This window comes from Lissotriton vulgaris, chromosome 5, assembly GCF_964263255.1.
Source record: "Lissotriton vulgaris chromosome 5, aLisVul1.2, whole genome shotgun sequence".
Taxonomy (NCBI): Eukaryota; Metazoa; Chordata; class Amphibia; order Caudata; family Salamandridae; genus Lissotriton; species Lissotriton vulgaris.
The window spans coordinates 802,289,658-802,313,188 of record NC_141693.1 but is presented as its reverse complement, the minus strand read 5'-3'; the positions used below and the strand labels follow the sequence as shown (position 1 = coordinate 802,313,188).

General features: G+C 46.5%; 1 protein-coding gene across 2 annotated transcripts in view; it reads left to right on the top strand.

The window, feature by feature from the left end:
* ASCC1 (activating signal cointegrator 1 complex subunit 1) overlaps positions 1 to 23,531 on the top strand; it is an 831,979-nt gene that overhangs the window by 354,522 nt on the left and 453,926 nt on the right. For both annotated transcript variants that reach the window (XM_086922272.1, XM_086922273.1), the window contains exon 7: positions 3,087 to 3,206. In XM_086922272.1, the coding sequence (XP_086778398.1) occupies positions 3,087 to 3,206 (120 nt within the window). The remainder of the gene's footprint in view (positions 1 to 3,086; positions 3,207 to 23,531) is intronic.

Genomic DNA, 23,531 nt, shown 5'->3' with positions numbered 1-23,531 from the left:
ATCAAACAAGCCCCCGGACACCTGATACCTCCCGCCGGCGGTATCTCCCCCATAGCACAATCATCATCAATAAGCAAAAACAGTCAGCATTAGCACGGGGAGGACAGTCACCAGAAACCCCCCCCCAACCCCCTGCCCGGTGAGGTATTCGGTGCAATCCCGGCAAGAAGAAACGTAGCAACCCCAAGGAATTAGAAGTCAGCCCTGCAAGCATCACGAGGAGTTATATCGCCAAAGTCATAACCGTTGCAAACCAAGGAAGTGTCTCAAAGTTCAAAGCAGTGGCAAGGAGCAAGAAAATTCCAAAGTCAAGTCAGCCCTGACCAGTGCGAATCCGTTCCGGAGCACATCTCGACCAAGCCACATCAGACCAGAAGCAATCAATGCGTCCATGGTGGACAGTGAAGGCAGAGCACGGGTCGATTTCAAGATGGCGGCATCCGTCGCGCAGACTGGCCGGGACAAAGGAAAATGGCGATCTTCTCCAACGGGACCATGAGACTCGGTAATGGGGAACAGGATTTACAACGACGACACACCATCGAAGAGGAGATGTAGAGGGAAGACCATGTGCTACAGTAGGTGAAGAAAAGGTGGGGCCGACTCTCAAAGGAACAAAATTGGGCTGCCGCTCGGGCCCCCGCAGATGGAGGGTCAAATCGCTCGTCCAGATCGCAGATTCCTGTGCAGGCACTGCAGCAACCGTGGCCGGCCGTGAGCAGACATCGTCCAGTTTCGCTGCCAGGGAGACACTAGCGCCGGTGAATTGCGAGCGGAGCCCCCCAATCGCCGCCATTACGGATCTCAATGAATGTGCGCCATCCATCCCCTCCATCCCGGGGCTCAGAGGACGGAGGGGAACACAAACTCCAGCAGACAGCACCGGGCCCCGGGCACACACTTGGCAATCGCAACAGCAAGGGCGTCTCGAACTGGCTCACTCAGGACAGACACCGGCCGTGGGTGCAGCCCGTCAGCCCCGGGACCGTGAAACGGGGGCAGGCACACAACCCACAGCCGCGGTGCAAGAGGATCCCAGCAGTGTCTCTTCTCCGGCACCATACGTCAACAAGGACAGGAGTCAAGAGCAGAAATTTTTTTTTCCAGACCTGGAAGACTGGCCACAATCGCGGTCCCACAGCCGATGTTGATGAGGTCCCTCTCGGGTGTTTCAGAAATCGAGGACCCGGCGGCAGCCCGGGAGTAGGCCAAAAATGGAACACGACATAACTTTGTCGCTAAAGAAGATAGAAAATCCGGGAAAGCACCATTGGCATCAGGCAACCTTCGTACAACCAGGCACGTGGGTAGAGGATAGTCGACAGGATAGTCGGGCTGCCGGCGGAGGTCGGCGGAGCCGGGAGCTTATGCGGCCATCTTGGATCACGGCGTAGCTCCTCCCTCCCGGACTTAATGTTTTTAATACCAAACTTTCGAGCCCATCTGCCAACTTAAAGAATGTGATAAAGTGAAAAAAATTTTATATTTTGCTGAGGGATTACATATCCCTATTGTTAAATGAATGTGTTTCACAAATAGTTCCAGGTCTTGTACACAGGGATCATTGTGTGCTGACTGCTTAGTATGACAGACATCCCCATTTTTGTTTTAAACAAGAGAATATCATGGTTGCCACTGCATTCAAATATGGCAGCCATGGATGAGCGGGCATCTATGGCAGCCTTCTTTGAGAAGGTTTGATAAAACATTACAAAAGTATTGAAAGATGGGTACTATCAAGAAGTCATTTCTGGACCGAAGAGTGCTGGTCCACCTCAGGTAAAGAGGATTTGTTTAGCGTGGAGACGTTGCAGCAATCAAGGGATAAAAAAGTGTTCAATGGGAAAGTACCATGGCAACTGTGTGAGCATGCCTTTTTTAGTCATGAATATGCAGAGATGCACTCGTTCTGAAGTTCAACCATGAAGAGAGACCGTAATGCAAAATGTGAGAATTAGTACATATAAAACGGTGTGCTTTGAGGCAGTGTACTTTAATTTGGGTGAAACCCAGCTGTGTTGTGGTGGGCCGAACCCCATAATTGGGTTGCACTTGAATTATTCTCAGCCACTGGTAATCACTCAGGCCGCATCTCACTGCATTGTATTTTTTGTACCACCATGCCACCTCAGTTTGGACACAGCCTTATGTAAATCAGTCTGGACCCTGCTCCAGTGGGAAAAGTCCAGCCCGAACTGCCCTGAACCCGAACACAAGCAACCCGGGAAGAGTTTTGCCTTAGATAAGGCTCATAAAGCAGGTGCAGCTTGATTACAGTGACAGTATGCACAGAACCATGTCTGGGCATACTTGTCCCAATTGGGACGACACACTAAAGTATACAAAATTCAAGCATTCCATCCATCACCTTGTTGTTGTTGTTGCAGTTGACGCCTGGCCCGGCCTTGTGGTTCGGGCTGGACTGTTCTATTGGAGCAGGGTCAAGACTGATTTGCATATGGCTGGATCCGAACTGTGGTGGCATGGTGGGCAACAAACGATGGATCGGGATGCAGCCCGATCGATTTCCAATGGCTGAGATTATTTCAAGCATTCCATCCAGCACTTTGTTGTTGTTGCTGTAATGGCCCTAGGCCACTGAAGTGTTTTGCAAAATTGAAAGGAACCATCAAAAATCAGATGGAAAAAACACAGAACTAAGGTTTTTTGTGGGGACTGCCTATTTCGATAGAGGAAAAAAGCTTTCTATAAATCTTCTTGCTTCCAGTTTTTGTGATTATATTGTTTGAGAGGTAACCAGTAATGTCATGTGTGAGGTCAGGAGCAGGGCATGATGGGGCTACTGCCGATTTTTGTTGTTGCTTTTGATTGATAACAGTTACATCACTTTAGGTGTTGTAGTTTCCAGGAACATTCTGTGTTTTTAACATACTTTACTGTTTTACAAGTAAGAGAAATCGTGAGGTACCCGTCTTTTTCTGTGATATACACATAAAGGTATATACCCTCTGTGCGCGTTATTGTTTAATTCAAAATTCTTTCTTAATGATGTAGTTAACAGTAAGCCATAAGGCTCCACAAGTGTAATTATGTTAAATGTTTGCATTTCACCATTTTCTTTTCAGTAAATATGTTGGTGCTAATTCTCTCAAGTTGGAGGTAGCTGGAATAGAGTACATGAACGACGACCCTGCAATGGTGGATGTTCTGTATGCAAAGGTTCGGCTGAAGGATGGATCTGAGAAGTGAGTTGAGTTCTGAAAAATGTCCTTCATGGATAATTAATTTAGACTCCTGTCTAGCTAAACTTACATCTAAGCAGGGGAGTTACAGCTGTTTTACAGTGAACTGTTGATCTGCTGCCCAGCTTGAGCATTTAGGACTTGACATTTTGAATTCATGTTTTGATGGCTCCTAAACCAAGGTATTTCCCATCCTATTAGTATAGCACATAATTATTTCATGTCTCTGTGATAAGATAAAGTGGGAGCATGCTCATACCCAACTATTTATGTTTTTTTCATGTAGCTTTGCTGAGTTTAGGAGATTTTATGTGGAAAAAATGCCAGATCTAAATGAGTAGACGGTGTTTATTGTGACAAGTGACCCAGACCCAACAATACATAGTATGCACTAGTCCAAAGAGAAACTTGGTTAATTTTATAGTTCATTTAATTTGGGACCAGCTCAAAAGAAACATATGTGCCGTTGTGAGTTTATGTTTGTAGAGACGTCTCGAGCTCATTTACATCTTCATTTGTTAAAACAAATGCCTCTGATATCACAAATATTATGTTTGCAACAATCTCAAGCCTCCATTCTTGAGAACGTTGAACAACACCGTAACCTCAAATAGGTTCTCATCTGGTATCTGCCTCAAAAGCGGTTTTGTTGGAACAACCTAAAGATCGTTGGGAGTCAGTAAATCTGCACTCTCATCCAGTTCAAAGGAAAAGTGTCATGTCCTTCATTCTTTCAATAAGCCTAGTGTTCTTGTATTCCTCTCCTAAACCTCGCTAAGAACTGACCAAAGAAATAATTTGCAACAATCAACCTCAAACTATTTAACTCCTTCCCTCTCAGATTTAATAAATCCAGAAGCAATGCATTAGCCTTTTGTCATGCCTGATAAAATTAATACATTTAGAAAGAAATTATGTCTAATATATAGTCTCCTATATTTGTGCAAAAACACCCCTAATCCTCTTTCCTCAACCTACCACCAAGCTGATCGCTTGTAATTATTCACTCTTCTCTCTCACATATGAAACCCTTTATCATACTCTGATAAAGAGTTTCATATATCTCTCCAGGCATTACCAATTACCTGGTCATTCTCCCTCACCCGTTGTCTCTCCATAATTTCCTTCTTCAGAGTGGTATTGAACTAAAGTATGTTTAAGTTGCCCACACAAAGCCCTTCTTCTTCATTTTTTTTTTTTTTTTAAAAGCCCAACGGGTTTATACTAATGTTGAGAATGTATGCCCCATCCATGGGTCATCCTTTCTTACTAGAGATAATAAGAAATGTGTTCAGAAAAATTATATACAGCTTGTGTTTCATTCTTGTTTCAGGGAGGCCACAGTAAAAATCTGTGACGCTAATGTTGATGAATTACGCATTTTTGATGAAAGATACACCAGTCTTCAAATATTCTTGCTTTTAACTGTCACATTCTACAACATTGACAATCATTTTCTCCTGGGCGCTCAGAAATTCAATATTAGCATTGAGTGAACCATCTTGAAATGGGTTCATTCTTATCTTTTATAACACTTTTAATTAGTGTAAATGAGTAATTCCATATTTAATCTCTCCCAACTTCTTGCAGTGTCCCTCAGTATTTAGTTTTAGCACCCATCCTTTACAATCTGTGTGCTGAACCAGCAGTTGAACTCCTTAAAGATTATTACATTTTGTTTCATCAGTACAACTATGGCACCAATATGGCACCTATAGCAAATTGGAGTCACCGGAATCAATCAATCAAAAAATTTGTAAAGCGCACTACTTACCCTTGAGGGTCTCAAGGCGATGAGGTGAAGGGGTGCCACTACTGCTCGAAGAGCCAGGTCTTGAGGAGTCTTCTGAAGGTGAGCAGGTCTTGGGTCTGCCGCAGGTGGGTGGGGAGGGTGTTCCAGGTCTTGGCGGCGAGGAAGGAGAATGATCTCCTGCCGGAGGTCATTCGTTATATGCGGGGGATGGTGGCGAGTGCAAGGCTGGTGGAGCTGAGCTGGCGGGTGGGGGTGTGGAAGCTGAGTCTGCTGTTCAGGTAGGCTGGACCGGTGTTGTGGAGGGCTTTGTGTGCGTGGGTGCGGAGCTTGAAGGTGATCCTCTTGTTGATGGGGAGCCAGTGTAGGTCTCTGAGGTGGGGGTGATGTGGCTGCGACAGGGGTTTCGTTGAGGATCAGTCAGGCGGAGGTGTTTTGGATGCGTTGTAGGCGTCGCAGGTGTTTGGCCGGGATTCCTGCATAGAGTGCGTTGCCGTAGTCCTGCCTGCTGCTGACGAGGGCCTGTGTCACCGTTCTTCTTGTTTCGGTCGGGATCCACTTGTAGGTCCTTTGGAGCAAGTGGAGGGTGTTGTAGCAAGAGGAGGATATGGCGTTGACCTGCTTCGACATGGAGAGGGAGGAGTCGAGGATGAATCCTAGGTTGCGTGCATGGTTGGTGGGTGTCGATGCTGTTCCCAGTGCGGTTGGCCACCAGTAGTCGTCCCAGGCAGAGGGGGTGGGGCCGAGGATGAGGACCTCCGTCTTGTTCGAGTTAAGTTTCAGACGGCTGCTCCTCATCCAATCGGCGACGACCTTCATTCCCTCGTGGATTTTGGTTTTGGCGGTGAGCGGGTCCTTGGTGAGGGAGAGGATGAGCTGGGTGTCGTCGGCGTAGGAGATGATGTTTAGGTCGTGCTGGCGGGCCACTTGTGCGACGGGAGCCATGTAGACAGTGAACAGTGTCGGTTTGAGGGATGAGCCCTGGGGTACACCACAAATGATATTGGTGGATTCGGACCGGAACGGAGGTAGGCCGACGCTCTGGGTTCCGGCTTCTTGGAGGCCTGTCTTTAGTGTGCGGTGGTGGACCGCGCCGAAGGCGGCTGACAGGTCCAGGAGGATGAGGGCTGATGCTTCGCCGTTGTCTAGTTGGCACCTCATGTCGTCCGTGGCAGCGATGAGGGCTTTCTCGGTGCTGTGGTTTCGTCTGAATCCGGACTGGTCTAAGATGTTTTTGTCCTCGACGTGGCGGGCCAGTTGCATGTTGACGATTTTCTCGATGACTTTCGCCGGGAAAGGGAGCAGGGAGCAGGGCCGGAAGTTCTTGAGGTCCTTGGGGTCCGCCTTGGGTTTCTTGAGGAGGGTGCAGATTTCAGCATGCTTCCAGCTTTCTGGGAATGTCGCTGTCTCGAAGTATATCTTGATGACCTTCCGTAATTGGGGTGCGATGGCTGCGTCTGCTTTGTTGAAAACGTGGTGTGGGCAGGGGTCTGAAGTTGATCCTGGGTGGATGGAGTTCATAACCTTATGTGTCTCGTCGCCGTTGACATTGGTCAGGCGGTTGGGTCAGATGGTGTGCGCAGGGGGGGTGGAGTCTGACGTAGTCGGGGCGGCTGCGGTGTTGAAGCTGTCGTTGATGTCAGCGATCTTGCGGTGGAAGAAGGTGGCCAGGGAGTCGCACAGATCTTGTGAGAGCGTGATGTCGTTGGTGTTGTCGCTGGGGTTGGAGAGTTCCTTCACTATGCTGACAAACTCTTGCTGTCATGTGCATTGTTGTCCAGGCGGGCTTTGAAGGAAGCTCTCTTGTCTGATCTGATGAGGTGGGTGATGTCTGTGGATGGCGTCCTTGTGGGCTGCGTGACTGTCCTGGGTACGTTCGTGGAGCTATTTCATCTCCAGTTTTCGACATGTATATTTAGAGGTCTTGAGCTCTTCGGTGAACCAGGTGGCTTTCTTGCTGATGTGACTGTTGGAGAGTTTCTTGAGCGGTGTGAGGGTGTTGGCGCAGTCGTTGATCCACTGTCTGAGGTTGCGGGCGGTGTTGTCTGGGTTGGTGGGTGAGTTCTGGGCGAGGGCGGTGGTCAGTTGGTCTTCGGTGACTTTGCTCCCGCAGCGGTGGGGCAGCTGTTAGGTGCGGTGGTGGGTTTCTTGAAGGTGGAATGGATGCGGCGGTGGTCGGTCCAGTGGAGTTCGGAGGTGTGGTTGAAGGCGACGTGGGCGCTTGTGGAGAAGACGGTGTCGAGCGTGTGGCCGGCGACGTGGGAGGGTGCGGTGACGAGTTGTCTGAGGCCGAGGTTGTCGGTGTTGTAGGCGTTGTTGTTCTCGAGGTGGAAGTTCAGGTCCCCGAGGAGGATGTAGTCCGTGGAGGCGCGTGGGTGGGTGCTGACGAGGTCGGCGATGGAGTCGCTGAACTGTGCCCGGGGTGTCTGTAGATGAGTGTTCCTCTAAGGGTGGTGTTGGGGTCGGTGTGGATCCGGAAGTGCGGGTGTTCGGTGGAGTTGAGGGTGTCGTCTGCGTGGGTGGAGACCTTGAGGGTGGACTTGTGAACGATGGCTAAACCTCCTCCGATTCCGGTGGCTCTATTCCTGCGGGTGCTCTTGTAGCCGTCCAGTATGGCTATGGCTATGTCTGGCGCTTAGGAGTCGTTCCACCAAGTCTCGGTCAGGAAGGCAACGTCTGGGGCGTAATCCATCTCATTATTAAATATTCCCTGCATTGCATTAAAAAAAGGATGAAAAAAAACCACTTAGAATGGCAAACATTAAACACTAGATTTCTTCTCTCCTTATCCTGAAATTTACCCGCTGAACAAACTATTTTAGTTTGGAACCAGTTTGGCACCTTTGGAACAGCTGCTATCACTCTTGTCTTGGATACTGCTGCCTTATTCCTGGCTTCCTTCTTGATGGAAACCTAGACCTCAAAGGACACATCCAGGCAAAACCAGATTTAATTTTCCTAAAGTCCAGATTTTAAAACACATTCCATCCCCTCTGAATTGTGGTTGTGGCCATAGTTATCTCTTGACTTGCTATTTCTAAGCTCTTCTCACCGCCTTCCTTAAAACAGAGTCACCGCTCTATGAACTGTTTTCGCTGCTGCCACGTTTCATGCCCATGTGAAATTGTGACCAAATCACCTCTGTCTGTCTAAATAGTCTCCATAGAAACTGCACGTCTGATGTACAAAACCTTAAGCCTTCAAACTCTGGGTAGCTCTCTAAGCTAAGAATATTAAAAAACAACTTGCATCCTATTCTGCAAAAGCAGCAGATCTCCCTCCATTTCCCTTTTTAAGAAGAGTGCTTTGCAGATCATTCTCCACAAGTGTTCCCCAAACCTCTTTATATCAGGAATGCCTCAGCTTTTCAAAATTTCAAATCACTCTTAAAGAATACGTTTCTGTGAAACTTAATCTCACAATTCCTGCATACCATTGTAGGGTAGCTTTTTCTTTCTTTTCTTTGACTCATAATTAGGCTAGTCCTCTGGATATTGTCCTCTCTCTGTATAAAATATTTTCTCAGTGTTATTTTTCAGTGCATCTGTACAGAGCTAAATCATGTCATGATCTTCCAGACGGTATTTCCATTGACTTTCCCTTACTGCCTTTTTCACCTTCATGTTATGATTCCTTTCTTATCCATCTTTCGTTCCAACCCTGCCAAACGCTCATTGCCTTTATCATTTTTATTGTGTTTTTCTGTAATGCCGCTGTCAATTTGTGCTACTTTTTTCGTTTTGACTCCGGCAGGCAGATTTGCTGGTTTTTTCCACTTTTGTTAGAAACAAAGTATAAGCTGTAGACTCGCCTCCAACATCTGCAGTGAATGTTAAACACCTTCAGCGCGGCGCAGATTCCTGCGCTGTGCTGAACGTTCTAATGAGCCAACGGGCTCATGACGGGCTCATGACGGAACGGTTCCGTCATGAGCACAGGCCAACCGACGTTCATGACGGAACCGTTCCGTCATTAGCAGTGAAGGGGTTAAGTATCTTGGGACCCTGCTGCACGCTCACCAAATTATGACTGTGTTTTCATGATGTTAGTCTTAAACTACATTTTGTTTTAGTTCTGATTGCCCTTCTTATACCTTGCTACTTCTCATTTGCAATTGCTGCCAGTCATGACCATTGAAAGCTATGCTGCACTTTATCCTTCATGCTCTTTAGTTATGTACAGTACACCCATTAATTGTTTTATTACCTTTATTTGCTGTGACACAATTGTGTCGGGACAATGCCATGTTAAATTTCTAATCTATTGTACAACATTCTGAAATACTTTTTTTGTGGAGTTGGTGCCGGGAAACCCTTGGGTAGCTGTGCGCCTTATAAATTTAAAATAATAATATTAATAATAATATGAGACAGTAAAAAATGTTTTGCCTTTTCAAGTAAGAATTTTCAGTTTTGTTGAGGACACAGAGGTAAGGATTATTCATCCTCTCTTCTTTACTAACCCACCCAACAGCATCTCTAAGTAACGAAAGAAACCAAAAATGACAAGTACCACTAGGCTTACTCTTACACCGACATGACATGACACATGAACATGCAGCTCCTATCCTGAAGAGGTGGCCACGTTTCTGCTTCTGTGTTTGCTAATTTGAATGCTGAAAATCCATATATTTCATCCTGAACCACAGAAAAAGTTTGTCAAACTCTTTTCCTACTCCTGCATCTGATCATTACCTACAAATAAAGTATATCCTTTTAAAGACATACGATCTATATTTGCCCTCAGTGACAAATGTAATGGAAGAAAAGACTCCCACACCTATACCAGCCTCAACCATGACCCACTTGACAGTCCTACCAATAGTAATGTAAGATGCTGAGGCAAAAGGTGTGTTAAAGGATATTAACAATTGGCCAGACATGTCTCTTCCTCCGTCATTGTATACTGGCCAGTAGGAAATAACCATCTTGATATTCCCCCATATTTGTGCCCTCTCTGTTTTGATGGCAAGTGAAAACTTTGTTCTTTAGCCCTGCAAGACAGACATAAAGTGCCTGTGCGTCCCCCTTTATACAAGTCAAAATAGGTTTAATCCTGATGGGCGCAATTAACTTTTCTATGAGACCATATTATGTGGTGCGGTAATACTCCCCTGGCATGGAAACTTAAATGCCACCTGTGGACTGCAGCACCTACTGTGCTATCCACTACAGTGGCATTGAAGCATGGCTCCAGGCCTACCTTGTGTAGCCAGACAGCAGCAGCTTGAACCTGCTGCACAGACCTGTAATAACAGCCCTTCGGATAGGTGGATAAAACTGATTTTAAATATTAAATAAATCACCCAAATTGGCACACCTTACTGCCCACAAATTGAGGTGCATAATTTAGAGTAGGATATGTGCAACAATGGAAAAAGCATGCTTTTGCTTTCTCGCCCTAAGTGCGCCAGGTATGCCCAAACCTGGGTCCTGGGCTCACTGTGCCACTGGAATCAAGCTATCCTGGCTGAAGAGGGGTGAAAACGCGAAACCGGTCCTAGGATGCTTGTTTTCGGTCCAGGGAGGACCTGGCTTGGCAGTTCGGGCTGGACTGTTCCCATGAGGCACAGGGTAAAGACTGATTTTCATATGGCCAGGTCTAAACTGGGGTGGCATGGTGAGGAAAAGAATGATGGATTTAACACAGATCTCTTGACTGGGGGTGAATGTTTTGATTTGTTCTGCATTCCGTCCATCAATTATGTGTCTTTTGCTTTCTCGTCCTAAGTGCGCCTGGTATACCCAGACGTGGGTCCTGGGCTCACTGTTTCACTGGAATAAAGCTATCCTGGCTGAAGAGGGGTGAAACTCTGAAACTGGTCCTAGTATGCTTGTTTCCGGTCCAGGGAGGACCTGACTTGACAGTTCGAGCTGGACTGTTCACATGAGGTCAAGACTGATTTGCATATGGCCAGGTCTAAACTGGGGTGGCAATGGTGAGCAAAAGAAAGATGCATTTAACCAAGATCTCTTGACTGGGGGTGAATGTTTTGATTTGTTCTGCATTCTGTCCATCAATTGTGTGTCTTTTGCTTTCTCGCCCTAAGTGTGCCAGGTATGCCCAGACGTGGGTCCTGGGCTCACTGTGCCACTGGACTCAAGCTATCCTGACTGAAGAGAGGTGAAACTCAGAAACCGGTCCTAGGATGCTTATTTCCAGTCCAGGGAGGACCTGGCTTGGCAGTTCGGGCTGAACTTTCCCCATGAGACACAGAGTCAAGACTGATCTGCATATGGCCAGATCTAAACTGGGGTGGCATGGTGAGCAAAAGAATGATTGATTTAACCCAGATCTCTTGACTGGGGTGAATGTTTTGATTTGTTCTGCATTTCGTCCATCTATTGTGTGTCTTTTTCTTTCCCGCCCTAAGTGCGCCAGGTATGCCCAGACGTTGGTCATGGGCTCACTGTGCCACTAGAATCAAGCTATCCTGGCTGAAGAGGGGCGAAGCCCCGAAACTGGTCCTAGGATGCTTGTTTCCGGTCCAGGGAGGACCTGGCTTGGCAGTTCGGACTGAACTGCTCCCCCGACGCACAGGGTCAAGACTGAATTGCATATGACCAGGTCTAAACTGGGGAGCATGTTGAGCAAAAGAATGATGGATTTAACCCAGATCTCTTGACTGGGGTGAATGCTTTGATTTGTTCTGCATTCCTTCCATCAATTGTGTGTCTTTGGCACCTGGATGTCCACATATTCAGGCTGGCAGCAATCCAGCGGGAGGGAAGCTACTTCTAGGTAAGGAATCTGTCAGTGACCTCCCTACCCTTCAGCAAGGCAAGGGGTATGAAATACTTCTACCACCCTCAGTCAGTTTAGAAGGGGCCACAAAATACCTCCTCCCTTAAATACAAAAGAACCCATGCTCTCAGTTAAGGCAGAGGCGATGCAAATGTCCACTGACATTGGGAAGGGCCTGTACAAAAAACTGTAACCACTCTTGGGTGAGGAGGGTGACAAGTACCCCTCATCATCTTGGGCAAGGGAGATCAAACACTTCCAGTTGTGGCAAAGGTTGGTGTCTACCAAGAAGGGTGGGCTTGAAATTCCCAATTTCTTAGAAAATTAGATCCAAATCCCTGTCCCAGACTTGGGCTCCTTCTGATGGCTGTTCCTAACTGCACTCCCCTTAGAATATTCCCCAGGTTCCAGATTGGATCTGGAAACTTTTCACAGCAGTGCTCCCATGCACCACAAGGTATTGTAGTGCAACCCCAAATGTGATAAAGCATCACCCATGCGTGCCAACATCAGTTGCTTTCTTACCATGCCTTTGAACTCTGATCCAAAGCTTTAATCTCGATTTCATTGGTATTCAATGACTTTCCAGTCACAAAATCCAGTGTACAAGGGACGGACATCCCCACATAAAACCACAAGGTTCAAAAAATACCATGCCTGTGGAAAACGGATGTTGGTTACAGACACGCACAAGGTGTGCCTTTGGTGTTTTGGCTCGAGGCATGCCTCAAAGTTGTTCTTTAGGTGCAGCGTAATGCACGCAGAGGTGATCCAGAACCATGAAGCAAAGCTGTACATCGCCAAACACAGGAAGAGGTTGCATACCTTACAAAGGGTCAGTTTCAAGTCAAGGGTGACGATCTGCTCCTGCTCCAGAGGCCGATCCTGCAATAGGTCAGTTTTGTAGTCAAAGTTGAAGATGAAACATAAGAAGCCGAAGCGGGACTCCATCCTGTCCCACTACTCTCTATCTGAAAAGAAGTCACCAGAGCTTCAAGATTCAATTGGAGCTTGCTCCCGATCACCGATTGAGGGGCTGATTCTTCCATTGATCCCAATGCTCCGCAAGCTTCCCGGCAAATTGGCAATGCTGCATCGGTTGTAGGCCTTTAAGGAGGCTATGCTTTGCATTTTTGGCACTCTTCAGGGTCCCTCTGGTATGCCTGTGGGCCTCAAGGACCCGCAGATACCTCTAGTCCGGTTACTGCCAGCGGATCTGTCCCCAGCGCCTTTTGAATCCCTACAGTCAGTCTTGGTTTTGCGCTGCCTCCAAGACCTGCACTGGTTCGTCTTTCACCTATGCTGGAACTAGCAACAATCCCACAGTCATCCGAGTCCTTTTGGTTCTAGGGACTATGATCCGGCAGGCAAAAAACAGGTTATCACGGGCATCGCTCTACCCAGTGCCTCATGGCAGCAGCCTACAATCCCCTTTTGTTTGCCCATAGCAGCACACAACTACATTGTAGGAGGGAGGATCTAACATTTTCTCCCTGAGTGGTAATCCATCTCAACTGACAAATGGGTCCTACTGATCTTACAGCATGGCTATGCTCTTTCGTTTCTCTCTTACCTGCTGTATCTTCTACTCACTTGAAAGCTAATACTCAGATGAGCACCTATCCATTTTACGGCAAGAGCTGCAAGTTGTGTTTTCCAAAGGAACTATCAAGAGGGTTCTGGACTCTTAAATAGAGACAGGTTGTTACTCTGGCTGTTTCATGGACAATAACCATCTTAAATTAAACCCAGGGAAAACAGAGATTGTTTTGACTGTGGACAGACATAAATTTTGGAGCCCATATTATTGGCCTCCAGCGCTGGGTCCTTCACCTTCCCCTTCTACCTCGGCAAAAACCTTGAGAGTCTCCCTGAATAATGAGCTCACACTAAAATCACAAGTCGGCAATGTGATTTCTAAATGTTTTTTCCAGTTGCGAAAGATTAGGAAGATACACGGGTTCTTCACCCATGATGCCATAATCCATATCATAATTGCCACTGTTATGCCACATTTAGATTATGCTAACTCGGTATACTTAGGAATGCCACTCTATCTTTTCAAACGGCTGCAGCTGGTACAGAACCAGGCACCACGGCTGATCTCTGGACAACCAAGATGGCAACCAGTTACGCCCTTGCTAAGGAATCTACACTGGCTTCCTATCCTGCAGCGCTGTGCATTTAAAACGGGCTGCCTTGTATTTAAAGTCTTGCAGGGCAAAGGTCCTGCATTTATCAACAGACTGATTCTCAGACATATTCCAATACGAAACCTCCGTTCTGCCCATCTCTCATTACTCACCATCCCTACTTTTAAACGAGTTAGACAGGGAGGCCGCAGACTCGCGGTCCTTGCTCCTAAACTCTGGAATTCATTCCCCCTGGAAATTCGGTCCTGCACTGACATCTTGCAGTTCAGAGGCCTACTTAAGACCTGGCTGTTTGTGCAAGCATATAATGAAACTTTCTTTTTTGGTAGTTACTCAGTCTATCTAGCGCCATGAAGCCACCCGGTGAAAGTGCGCTCTACAAATGCCCATTAACATTCATCATGCCAAAGAGAGATGGAGTCCTTAGGCCTATTTCAGACCTTCGCTTCCTCAATGGATTCCTGCTGAAGGAGAAATAGAAATGTTTAAATGCTCCCGCTGGCTGAGGTTATGTCTGCCCTGTATCTGGGCAACTGGATTGTAGTCTTGGACCTGCAGGACAGGTTACCTGTGGTTCAGGGCTGGCCAAGGGCATTTTCAGTTTGCTGTGCTCCCCTTAAGCCGTACTAGCTTCCTTGGATATTCACGAAAGTGATGCCAGTGGTTGCTGCAAATCTTTTGTTGTTGGGGATACCAGTTTACCCCAGTATTGGAACTTTCATAGATTCCCATAGCTTGTATCATTCCAGTCGTCGGAATGGGAGCCTCTGTAAATAAAAAATAACATAGCAGTAGGTACAAAAGAGAAAGAAAGGCCTAGGCCTCATTTCATTTTGTAGCATATCCACCTTCTTTTTGCAAAAGAGACCAAAAACATCAAACACAAATCAGATTAGCCTCACCCCTTAAAACCCTCCTGAGAGAGCCTCAGAACCTCAGATTTTCTACTGCACGTTGTGCTAAGGGAGTCTCCACTGATTTCTGCTCAGATTTCTTTTCAACTTTGGATTTTTTCATCTTTTTCTCACCAATGTCAGATAAGGAAAAGAATCTTTATTTAAAGCCTGTGCTACTTGCTCTAAGAAAAGAAAGGCTTTACATTGAGGACAAGCATAAAGACTGCATCTAATGCCCGTACTCTGATCATAAGGACACTGATAGTAAAATCTGCAAGACCTTCTCTATCAAGCCTCTGAGAGACAGGGAAGGACGTCTGCTGACTTGGTTGCAGAAGATGAAGTCTCAGAAAGAAGTTCTGTCAGGTGACAGTGAGGATTCCTCCGCAGCTACATCTTTGAGGAGGTCTAAGAAAAGGGGTAGGTCTTCCCCTTCAACTTCATCTGAACCTCCTGCTATGGCCTTTCAAAAGACCTCTGATAGGTCTGATAGGCCCAGTCCCAAAAACTCTCCTCACCGAGGTGTAAAGGAGAGGGAGAGACTAGTTCCTGAGGTACTTCCAACTCAGAAGATGAGCCAAGGTCCTTCTGTTTCCTCTCCTCCACCTGAAAAGGAGAAATTGTTAAAGAAACTGGCTTCTGTACCTCAGGAAGGAAGATCTGACAGGAAAAAACGTCCGTCGACGATGACAATATCAGGTACATCGACTACGGCATCTAAAATTCACCAAGCGTCGATCCCAGCTCCTTCGACGGGCCCGTCGTCGAGAGCTTCGTCGACCACGACTTCGGCGACGACTTCGTCGACGGTACAGTTACTTATCACAATGTCGTCGACGATGTTGATGATGCCGACGATGGTGTCGACGGCGACGACAATGACAATGGCGAACAATGGTACTGACGACGAGCTCGTCGACGATACCGTTGAAGATCAGCCCATCGTTGACGACGATCCATTCTCCGACGACGATTACTTCGGCGACGACCTCGTCGACGATTCAAAAAGTCCAGATTGCAATAAAAAGACACCAAATCACTCCGGAAATGACATCTCCTCGGAGAGTGACACCATTACCTCCGGCTTTGCTCTTGGAGGAAGAGTTTTCTGAAGAGGAGGAAGGTCCTTATGGGGTTGCTTACAGCCAGTCCCAATTACAAGTGAAATATCAGGACTCAGATTCTGAAGATTACTATATGGAACAGCAACATTATGTTCCAAGAGATAGACCTCAGGAGCAGTCACAGCAACCTCCTCCTCCTCCAACCCCAACTGCTTCTTCAGCTACAGTGGCTCCTCAGTTGCCTCAACCTCAGGAGCCAGAACCAATGGACAGTCACCGCTATTGTGACTATGCATGATGATGATGATGATTCATCAGATGAAGATCAAAATGTGGATCCGGTCCCGGACCCAGATAGAGAGTGGGACGATTATGTGATTCCAGATCCGGCCTCACCATCGCCAGATCCTATTGATTCTCCTCCAGCAGACATCGGAGGTTTCCATAACCTTATAGAGAGGGTTTCCAAGAGGTTTGGCGTACCCATTACTACTGTACAATCAGAATGCTTCCTGTATGATTTCAAGGAGCTCTTTCAGGAAATCCATCCGTTCAATACCGATTGTGGAGCACGTATGGAGTGAAGGAATAAAGGTGATGTAATCTCCAGCTACAGTCATCCCGGTTCATCCGCGGTTAGAGAAAAAATATAAGGCTCCTTACGTTAGTCCCGTTTGCCTGATTGGTCAGCCAAAGTCGGATTCTAATATCTCCCAGGCGGCTCATAGAAAGTCAAGAATCCATTGGCGCCCCTTACCACAACACCCGATAAGGAGGGTAGGCACCTAGGCAATGTGGGAAGGAGGTTTTCCACTATGTCCAGTCTCCTTGTTAGAGCGGCCAATGCACTTGCAATTTTGGGACAATATAATCGCCAGATGTGGTTCGACTTATCTCCTTTTATGGATCAACTGCCAGATAGTTCCAAGGCGGAGGCGAAGAAGATACTAGAGGAAGGAGAGAGGTCTTCTTCAGAAGTAATAGATTGTGCTATGGACATTGCCACCACTGCCTTTCGCGCTCTGGCAGGTTCAGCCGTTTTAAGACGTCAAGGCTGGCTTTGGCTACCTGGTTTCGCCCTGAGGTGCAGAATAAGATCCTAGATTTACCATTTGATGGAGAAATGCTTTTTGGAAAGCATGTGGATGACACTCTACAGAACATCAAAAAGGACACGGACACAGCAAGGTCCTTGGGGACATTGCAATACTGCAAGGTTCTGTTGAGAGGTGCAAGAGGAAAGGGTTTTTCGACTTACAGAGGAGGGTACCAACAGCGCTACTCCTCCTATTTGCAATCTTCACAATCATATGAACCCCAGTACTCTCAACGCCAAGGCCAATCGGCGTCTTTCTCTCGCCAACCGTCAAGAGGACAACAAGGACGTCAGGGGAGAGATGCTTCTAAATGCCAATAGCGGCTTCCTGGCTCTATCTACTGTTCCTCCACCCCCGGTAACATCAGTTAGGTGCAGGATATCACAATGCCTTCACAACTGGGAGATCATTACATCGGATCGTTGGATCCTCAATATCACCCGATTTGGCCACACGTTAGAGTTTCAAAATTTACCACCTTCCAGAGCCCCTCGCGCCACCGAGCCAAAACACCTAAATCGTCTACGTCTCGAAGCTCATCAGTTGCTCATCAAAGGAGCGATAGAATCAGTACCTCAATTCCAACGAGGGAAAGGGTTTTATTCCAGGTTTTTCCTGGTTCGCAAAACGGAAGAAAAATGGCGCCCAATTTTAGACCTGAGGGAGCTCAACACCTATCTCATAAAACTCTCATTTCGGATGGTATCTCTTCGGGATATCTTGCGTCTCCTGAATTTTGGCGATTATATAGCAACTCTAGATCTCGGGGACGCATACTTCCACCTTCTCATTCACCCAGCACACAGGAGGTTTCTACGCTTCACAGTAGTCAAGAGACATTTTCAGTTCAGGGTCCTACCTTTCGGACTCAGATCCGCTCCACGGATATTCACAAAGGTATTGGCCCCAGTTGCAGCATTTCTCAGAAAGCAGCCACTGCAGGTTTTTCCCTACCTAGACGATTGGTTGATAAAGGCTCCATCTTCTCAAGCAACTACAAGGGCAGTCGAGAGTTGCATTAAACTTTTCAATCATCTGGGTCTACAACTCAACAGAGCCAAATCAGTCCTTCTTCCATCCAGATCGGCCAAGTTCCTGGGTTCCATTCTGGATACAACTTGTTGTAAGGCTTTCCCTTCAGAGGAAAGACAGAAAGAGCTGATTCTGTCTGCCCGTCAATTGCAGAAGAAACAAACTTTGTCAGTCCGGTTTTACAAGACTCTCCTAGGATCGATGTCATCCTGCATTTCCTTAGTTCCGCATTGCCGAATGCGCCCCTTGCAAGAGAAAGTGGACATGCAATGGCGCCAGGCGGAAGGCTCATTCGACAACAAGATACAAGTCACTCTGCTTATGAAGGAGGCGGTCGACTGGTGGACCGTCAAGGGCAACATCTTGAAAGGTCTCACTTTCAAAGTTGCTCCAGCTCCTTTAATACTGACCACGGATTCCTCTCTAGAAGGTTGGGAAGCGGTATTGCAAGACCTTCAAGTGAGCGGTCACTGGACACTCGAACAACACACTCTTCACATCAACCTTCTGGAGCTCAAGGCGTCAAATCTAAGTATCCCCCAAGACTGTAAAGAGAATTTGGCTCAAACCCGTGCACCGAGTACGAATAAAGCCTATTGTGCAAAATGGAAACGGTTTTGTGTGTGGTGCCACCGAGAGAACCTTCATCCGTTTTCCTCAGCTCCTCAGAAGATATTACCTTACATTCTGTCTCTGGTAAAATCGGGTCTTGCACACTCTTCTATCAAGGTACACCTGGCAGCTATCTCTAGGTTCAGACGGACAGCCTCTGGCCCTTCCCTCTGGTCGGCAAGGATTGTCAAACAGTTCCTGAAAGGACTCTTTTGAGTTTTCCCTCCGGTTAGACCTCCTCCACCAATGTCGCAACTCAACTTGGTTCTTGCCCGTCTCATGAGACCTCCGTTTGAGCCTATTCTTAGAGCTGACATTAAATTTCTGTCATGGAAGGTAGCTCTCCTTCTAGCCTTAACGTCAGCCAGGAGAGTTGGAGAACTTCAAGCTCTCATGATTAAAGAACCTTTTTTACAGTTCAAAAATGACACTTTGATTTTAAGAACGAATCCGAAATGTATTCCAAAGGTCTCTTCGGATTTCCATTTGAATGAATCTGTTGTTTTAAAATCTTTTTTCCCTCGACCTACGACTCCTGCGGAAAGGTCTCTTCATTCCTTGGATGTCCAAACATGTCTGAAGTTTTACCTCCAACTCACAAAGGATTTCAGGAAGTTTACACAGCTTTTTGTCACCTTTAGTAATCCTCGAAGGGTTTCAATCTCTCAAAGCAAGGAATTTTGCGTTGTATTGCCAGCGCAATTCACTACTGTCACCAAGCGGCGGGTAAGCCTCTAGAAGGACATGTTAAAGCTCATTCCACAACATTTGTAGGGCAGCTACATGGAGCAGTGCCCATACTTTCACAAGACATTACTGTTTGGACTCTTCCACAAGAAATGAGGCAGCAGTGGGACAAGCAGTTCTGAGGAATCTCTTCCAATAAGCGGCGAGCTTTCCCTTCTATCCCTCCTTCCTGTTTCTTGCACATTTTGTATCTGATAATGTTTTCTGACTATTGTTTTAAGATCTGTTATCTTATTATGAAAGTATGGATAGAGAATAATTTTAGTACTTATGTCACAAAATGTGCATTATTGCTAACTGCTAGGTACTCTGATACAAGCTATGGGAATCTATGAAAGTTCCAATACTGGGGTAAGAAAACAAGTTACTTACCTGTAACTTTGGTTCCCGAGTATTGGTAACTTTAACAGATTCCCATGCGCCCACCATCCTCCCCTGGGAAAGCTCAGCCTTTAGCAAATGTGGTAACGGTTACACAACGGCTGCGAAAATCTGAGGCTCTCTCAGGAGGGTTCTAAGGGGGGAGGCTAATCTGATTGGTTGTTTGATGTTTTTGGTCTCTTTTGCAAAAAGAGGTGGATACACTACAAAATGAGATGAGGCCTAGGCCTTTCTTTCTCTTTTGTACCTACTGCTATGTTAATATTTTATTTACTGAGGCTCCCATTCCGACGACGGGGAATGATACAAGCTATGGGAATCTATGAAAGTTACCAATACTGGGGAACCAAAGTTACAGGTAAGTAACTTGTTTTCTTTTCCCACCTTGACGGCTGGCTGTTGAAAGCATGCTCACCATAGGTGGTCGTACACCATCTATAGACAGCAAATCTCCTGACATCATTGGGGTTCTCAATCAACTAGCCTACGATACACCTCACTCCTTCAGGGAAATTATTTTCATACATGTTGTCTTGGACATGGGGCAGTTCAGGGCCTTGGCACCATTGCAATATGTCCAGGACATTTGGGCTATGATCCTGATTTTTCAGCCTCTGTCTAAATATCAGTGAGAGCAACTCTGGGGCTTCTTGGCAGTTGGTCTCATGCAACCTGCTGGTCGGCTGCGCCAGGTGGCAAATGCGGGATCTGTAGTGGAATCTAAAGTCTCAGTGGGCCCAGCACAAGAAAACCTGTCGGATGCCATCCGGGTTTCACAGGACACTGCATAAGATATGCAGTGGAGGTTGCTCAACCGTAATCTGACCAGCAGCAGGCCCCTCTCTTCCCCACTCAGAGATGACATGGTGGTGTCTGATGCATCACTGCTGGGCTAGGGAGGTAATCTGGGAGAGGTAGAGATCAGAGATCTCTGGTGGAATCCCGCTCTGTGTCACTCTGTTGGAGTTCCGGATAGTTCGTCTGGCACTGAAGACCTTCCAGCCGTCTATCAAGGAGAGGCTGATGCAGCTTCTCACGGACAACACCACTTGCCATGTGGTACTGCAGCAAGTAGGGCGGATTGGGATCCTCAGTCCTGTGCCAGGAAGTTATACTCCTCGGAGGTGGTTGGAAAGTCATGGCAACCCCCTGATCGCAAGCCATGTGGTGGAATGTTTTGAACGCTATGGCGGACAAGTTCAACCAACTTTACTTAGCAGTTCACAAATTACCTCTGTACCCCTTTATGGCACGAGAAATGTTCTGGCAATGGGGAGAACACTGGCTAGATCTCTTCATGACCATTAGAAATGCGCAGTGTCCAACTTTTTGTGTTTGAGTTCCTGCAAAAGCACTGGCTGGAAGATGCATTTTGGCTGGAGTGGAACACAAGACTTCTATATGCCTTTCCACTTCTCCTGCCCGCAGTTCCGAAGAAGATCAGAAACGACTAGGCTAAAGTCATTGTAGTGGCTCTAGATTGGCCTAGGAGAGTGTGATTCATGGAACTTCTGTAACTGAGAATCTGCCCTTTCGATCAGGCTACCATTTCAGGAACATCTTATGTCACACCAGCAGGGCAGGGTTCTCCAAATGAACCAGTGCAATATGCATATCCTTGCATGGACATTGTTTGGTGTCATTTGACTGTGTTTGATTACCACCCGAAGATGTTGATGTCATCCTAGCTGCCAGGTGGTGGTCTATGGCGCCTATTTACACAGGGCGCTAGGACGCATTTGGGGCCTGGTGTGAAGTCTACAAGGCAGGCCATTTACAAGCCAAACTGTTGGGTATTTTTTTATTTGTTTTTTTCTTTAGCACAGCAAGGGGTTGCAGTAGACACTATTAAAGTTTAATTGTTTGCCCTTTCAGCATTACTAAGTTTACTGAACCAAGCATCCTTGTTTACATCACATGGTGATGCTTTTTCTTAACGGTTTGATACGCATGTTTTCGCCAACAGCATTTGTAATGCCACAGTGGAACCTTAGTTTGTTTCTGGCATTTGTCATGTGTATTCTCTTCAAGCTGATGCACAGCTGCTCGTTGCTTTGGCTGACCCTAAAGACCGTCTTCCTCATTGTGTTCACTTCAGCTCTTCGCATGAGTAACCTCATAGTTTTGTCACTGTTGGTGCAATGGCCCAATACTGCCTTCTTTTCAGGCAAGCTGGTGGTGAGGACCCGGGTGGCCATCTTGCTGAAAGTTGTGACTCCATTTCACAATTGCAAATCCATCACCCCTTCAGCATTCATAGCCCCACCTCATCCCTCTAAAGAGGACTCACCATCGCCTGGATCCAAAAGAGCTTTAGGCTTTTACATCGATCGCACCAAAGACCATTGTGTAGATGATCAGATATTTGTGGGGTCCTCTGGAGCAATGAAATCAAAGTCAGTGCATAAATAGACTCTGCCAAGATGGGTAGTCATCTGCATTAAGATCTGCTACGCATCGGCCAAATAGCAGCCTCTGGAATGACTAAGGGCCACTTCCACAAGTCCAAGGCTTCCACCGCTGCTTTAACACATAGTGTACCTGTTCTTGACATCTGTTGCGCTGCAACCATGGGCATCTGTACACACGAATATGAAGCACTACTACCTTGACAGCCAGGTCTGGTGAGAAGGGAATAAAGTCTATTAGATTCTGTAAGACGTCTTGGTCTGGGCCCACTCACAAACTGTGGCTAAGTCAGGTGGCGATACCAAATACCTCCATGGCTAAGACAATGGAGCTAACTGACCACAACCACCTTCTTAGGCAAGATGAGGAGCCACTGTATACTCATTCTTACCAGCAGAATTAGAACCTAGAATCTATTTGGATGAACATGCTAATATTATTTAAATCTATAAATTGATTTAGAAAAACACCATTTTAATTGCATCACAGAGGTAGAATTCGTTTTCTTCCTTGACTTTAAACAATCACAGATGAATTTTACTTATGACATGCAAAACACAAAAATGGAAATTAAAAGTGTAAAAAAAAAGTTCAAAACGTCAACAAACTGAAGAGAAAGAGAACTCCACCAAGTAGGCGGAACTGGGGTGGTGGTGGAGGTCTCTCAATACAGCAGGTGATCACTGGCTAGGGGGCCTCAGGGCAGGGCCTCTGAGTCAAAGGCCTGCCTATAAGGGTCTAATTGACATTATAAATATATTTATTCGTTTTCCTATTAAATCCTTCCACAGTTTTGTGTTCAGGAGTAAAGTATGACATCCGCTGGAATCTACACTGTAGGTCTAACCACTGCAGCTTGACTGTGCAGTTTAAACTTCAAATTCCACCCCTCAAAATAACCCCTTTTAACTTATCAAACCTTCCTTTTAAATATTAGTAAGTCACCCATAGGTAGGCCTTGCTGCCCATAATTCTGGGTGCAGGGTATTTAGTAGCAGGACATGTAAAAGTGTTAAACATGTTGTTACAGTGAAAAGGCCCTGAAGGCTATTTTCACTGTAGCAGCGTTGGCTAATCTATAGGAAAGCATTGGGATGCCTTATTAAATGCAATGAATGTTTTCTGCAGCTTGGAAACAGCTACAAATTATATTTTTGACTTTTTGAAATATTCTTTACAAGCTAAAGTCAGGCCAAGGTCCTAGGATGCTTGATTTCGGTCCAGGGAAGACATGGCTTGGCAGTTCGGGCTGGACTGTTCCCATGAGGCACAGGGTCAAGACTGATTTGCATTTGGCCATGTCTGAACTGGGGTGGCTTGGTGAGTAAAATAACGATGGATTCAACCGAGATCTGTGACTGGGGCTGAATGTTTTGCCATTGTGCAACATTTCGTCCATCATCTTGTGTGTTTTGCTGTTCACCCTATGTGGGAAGGGTATGC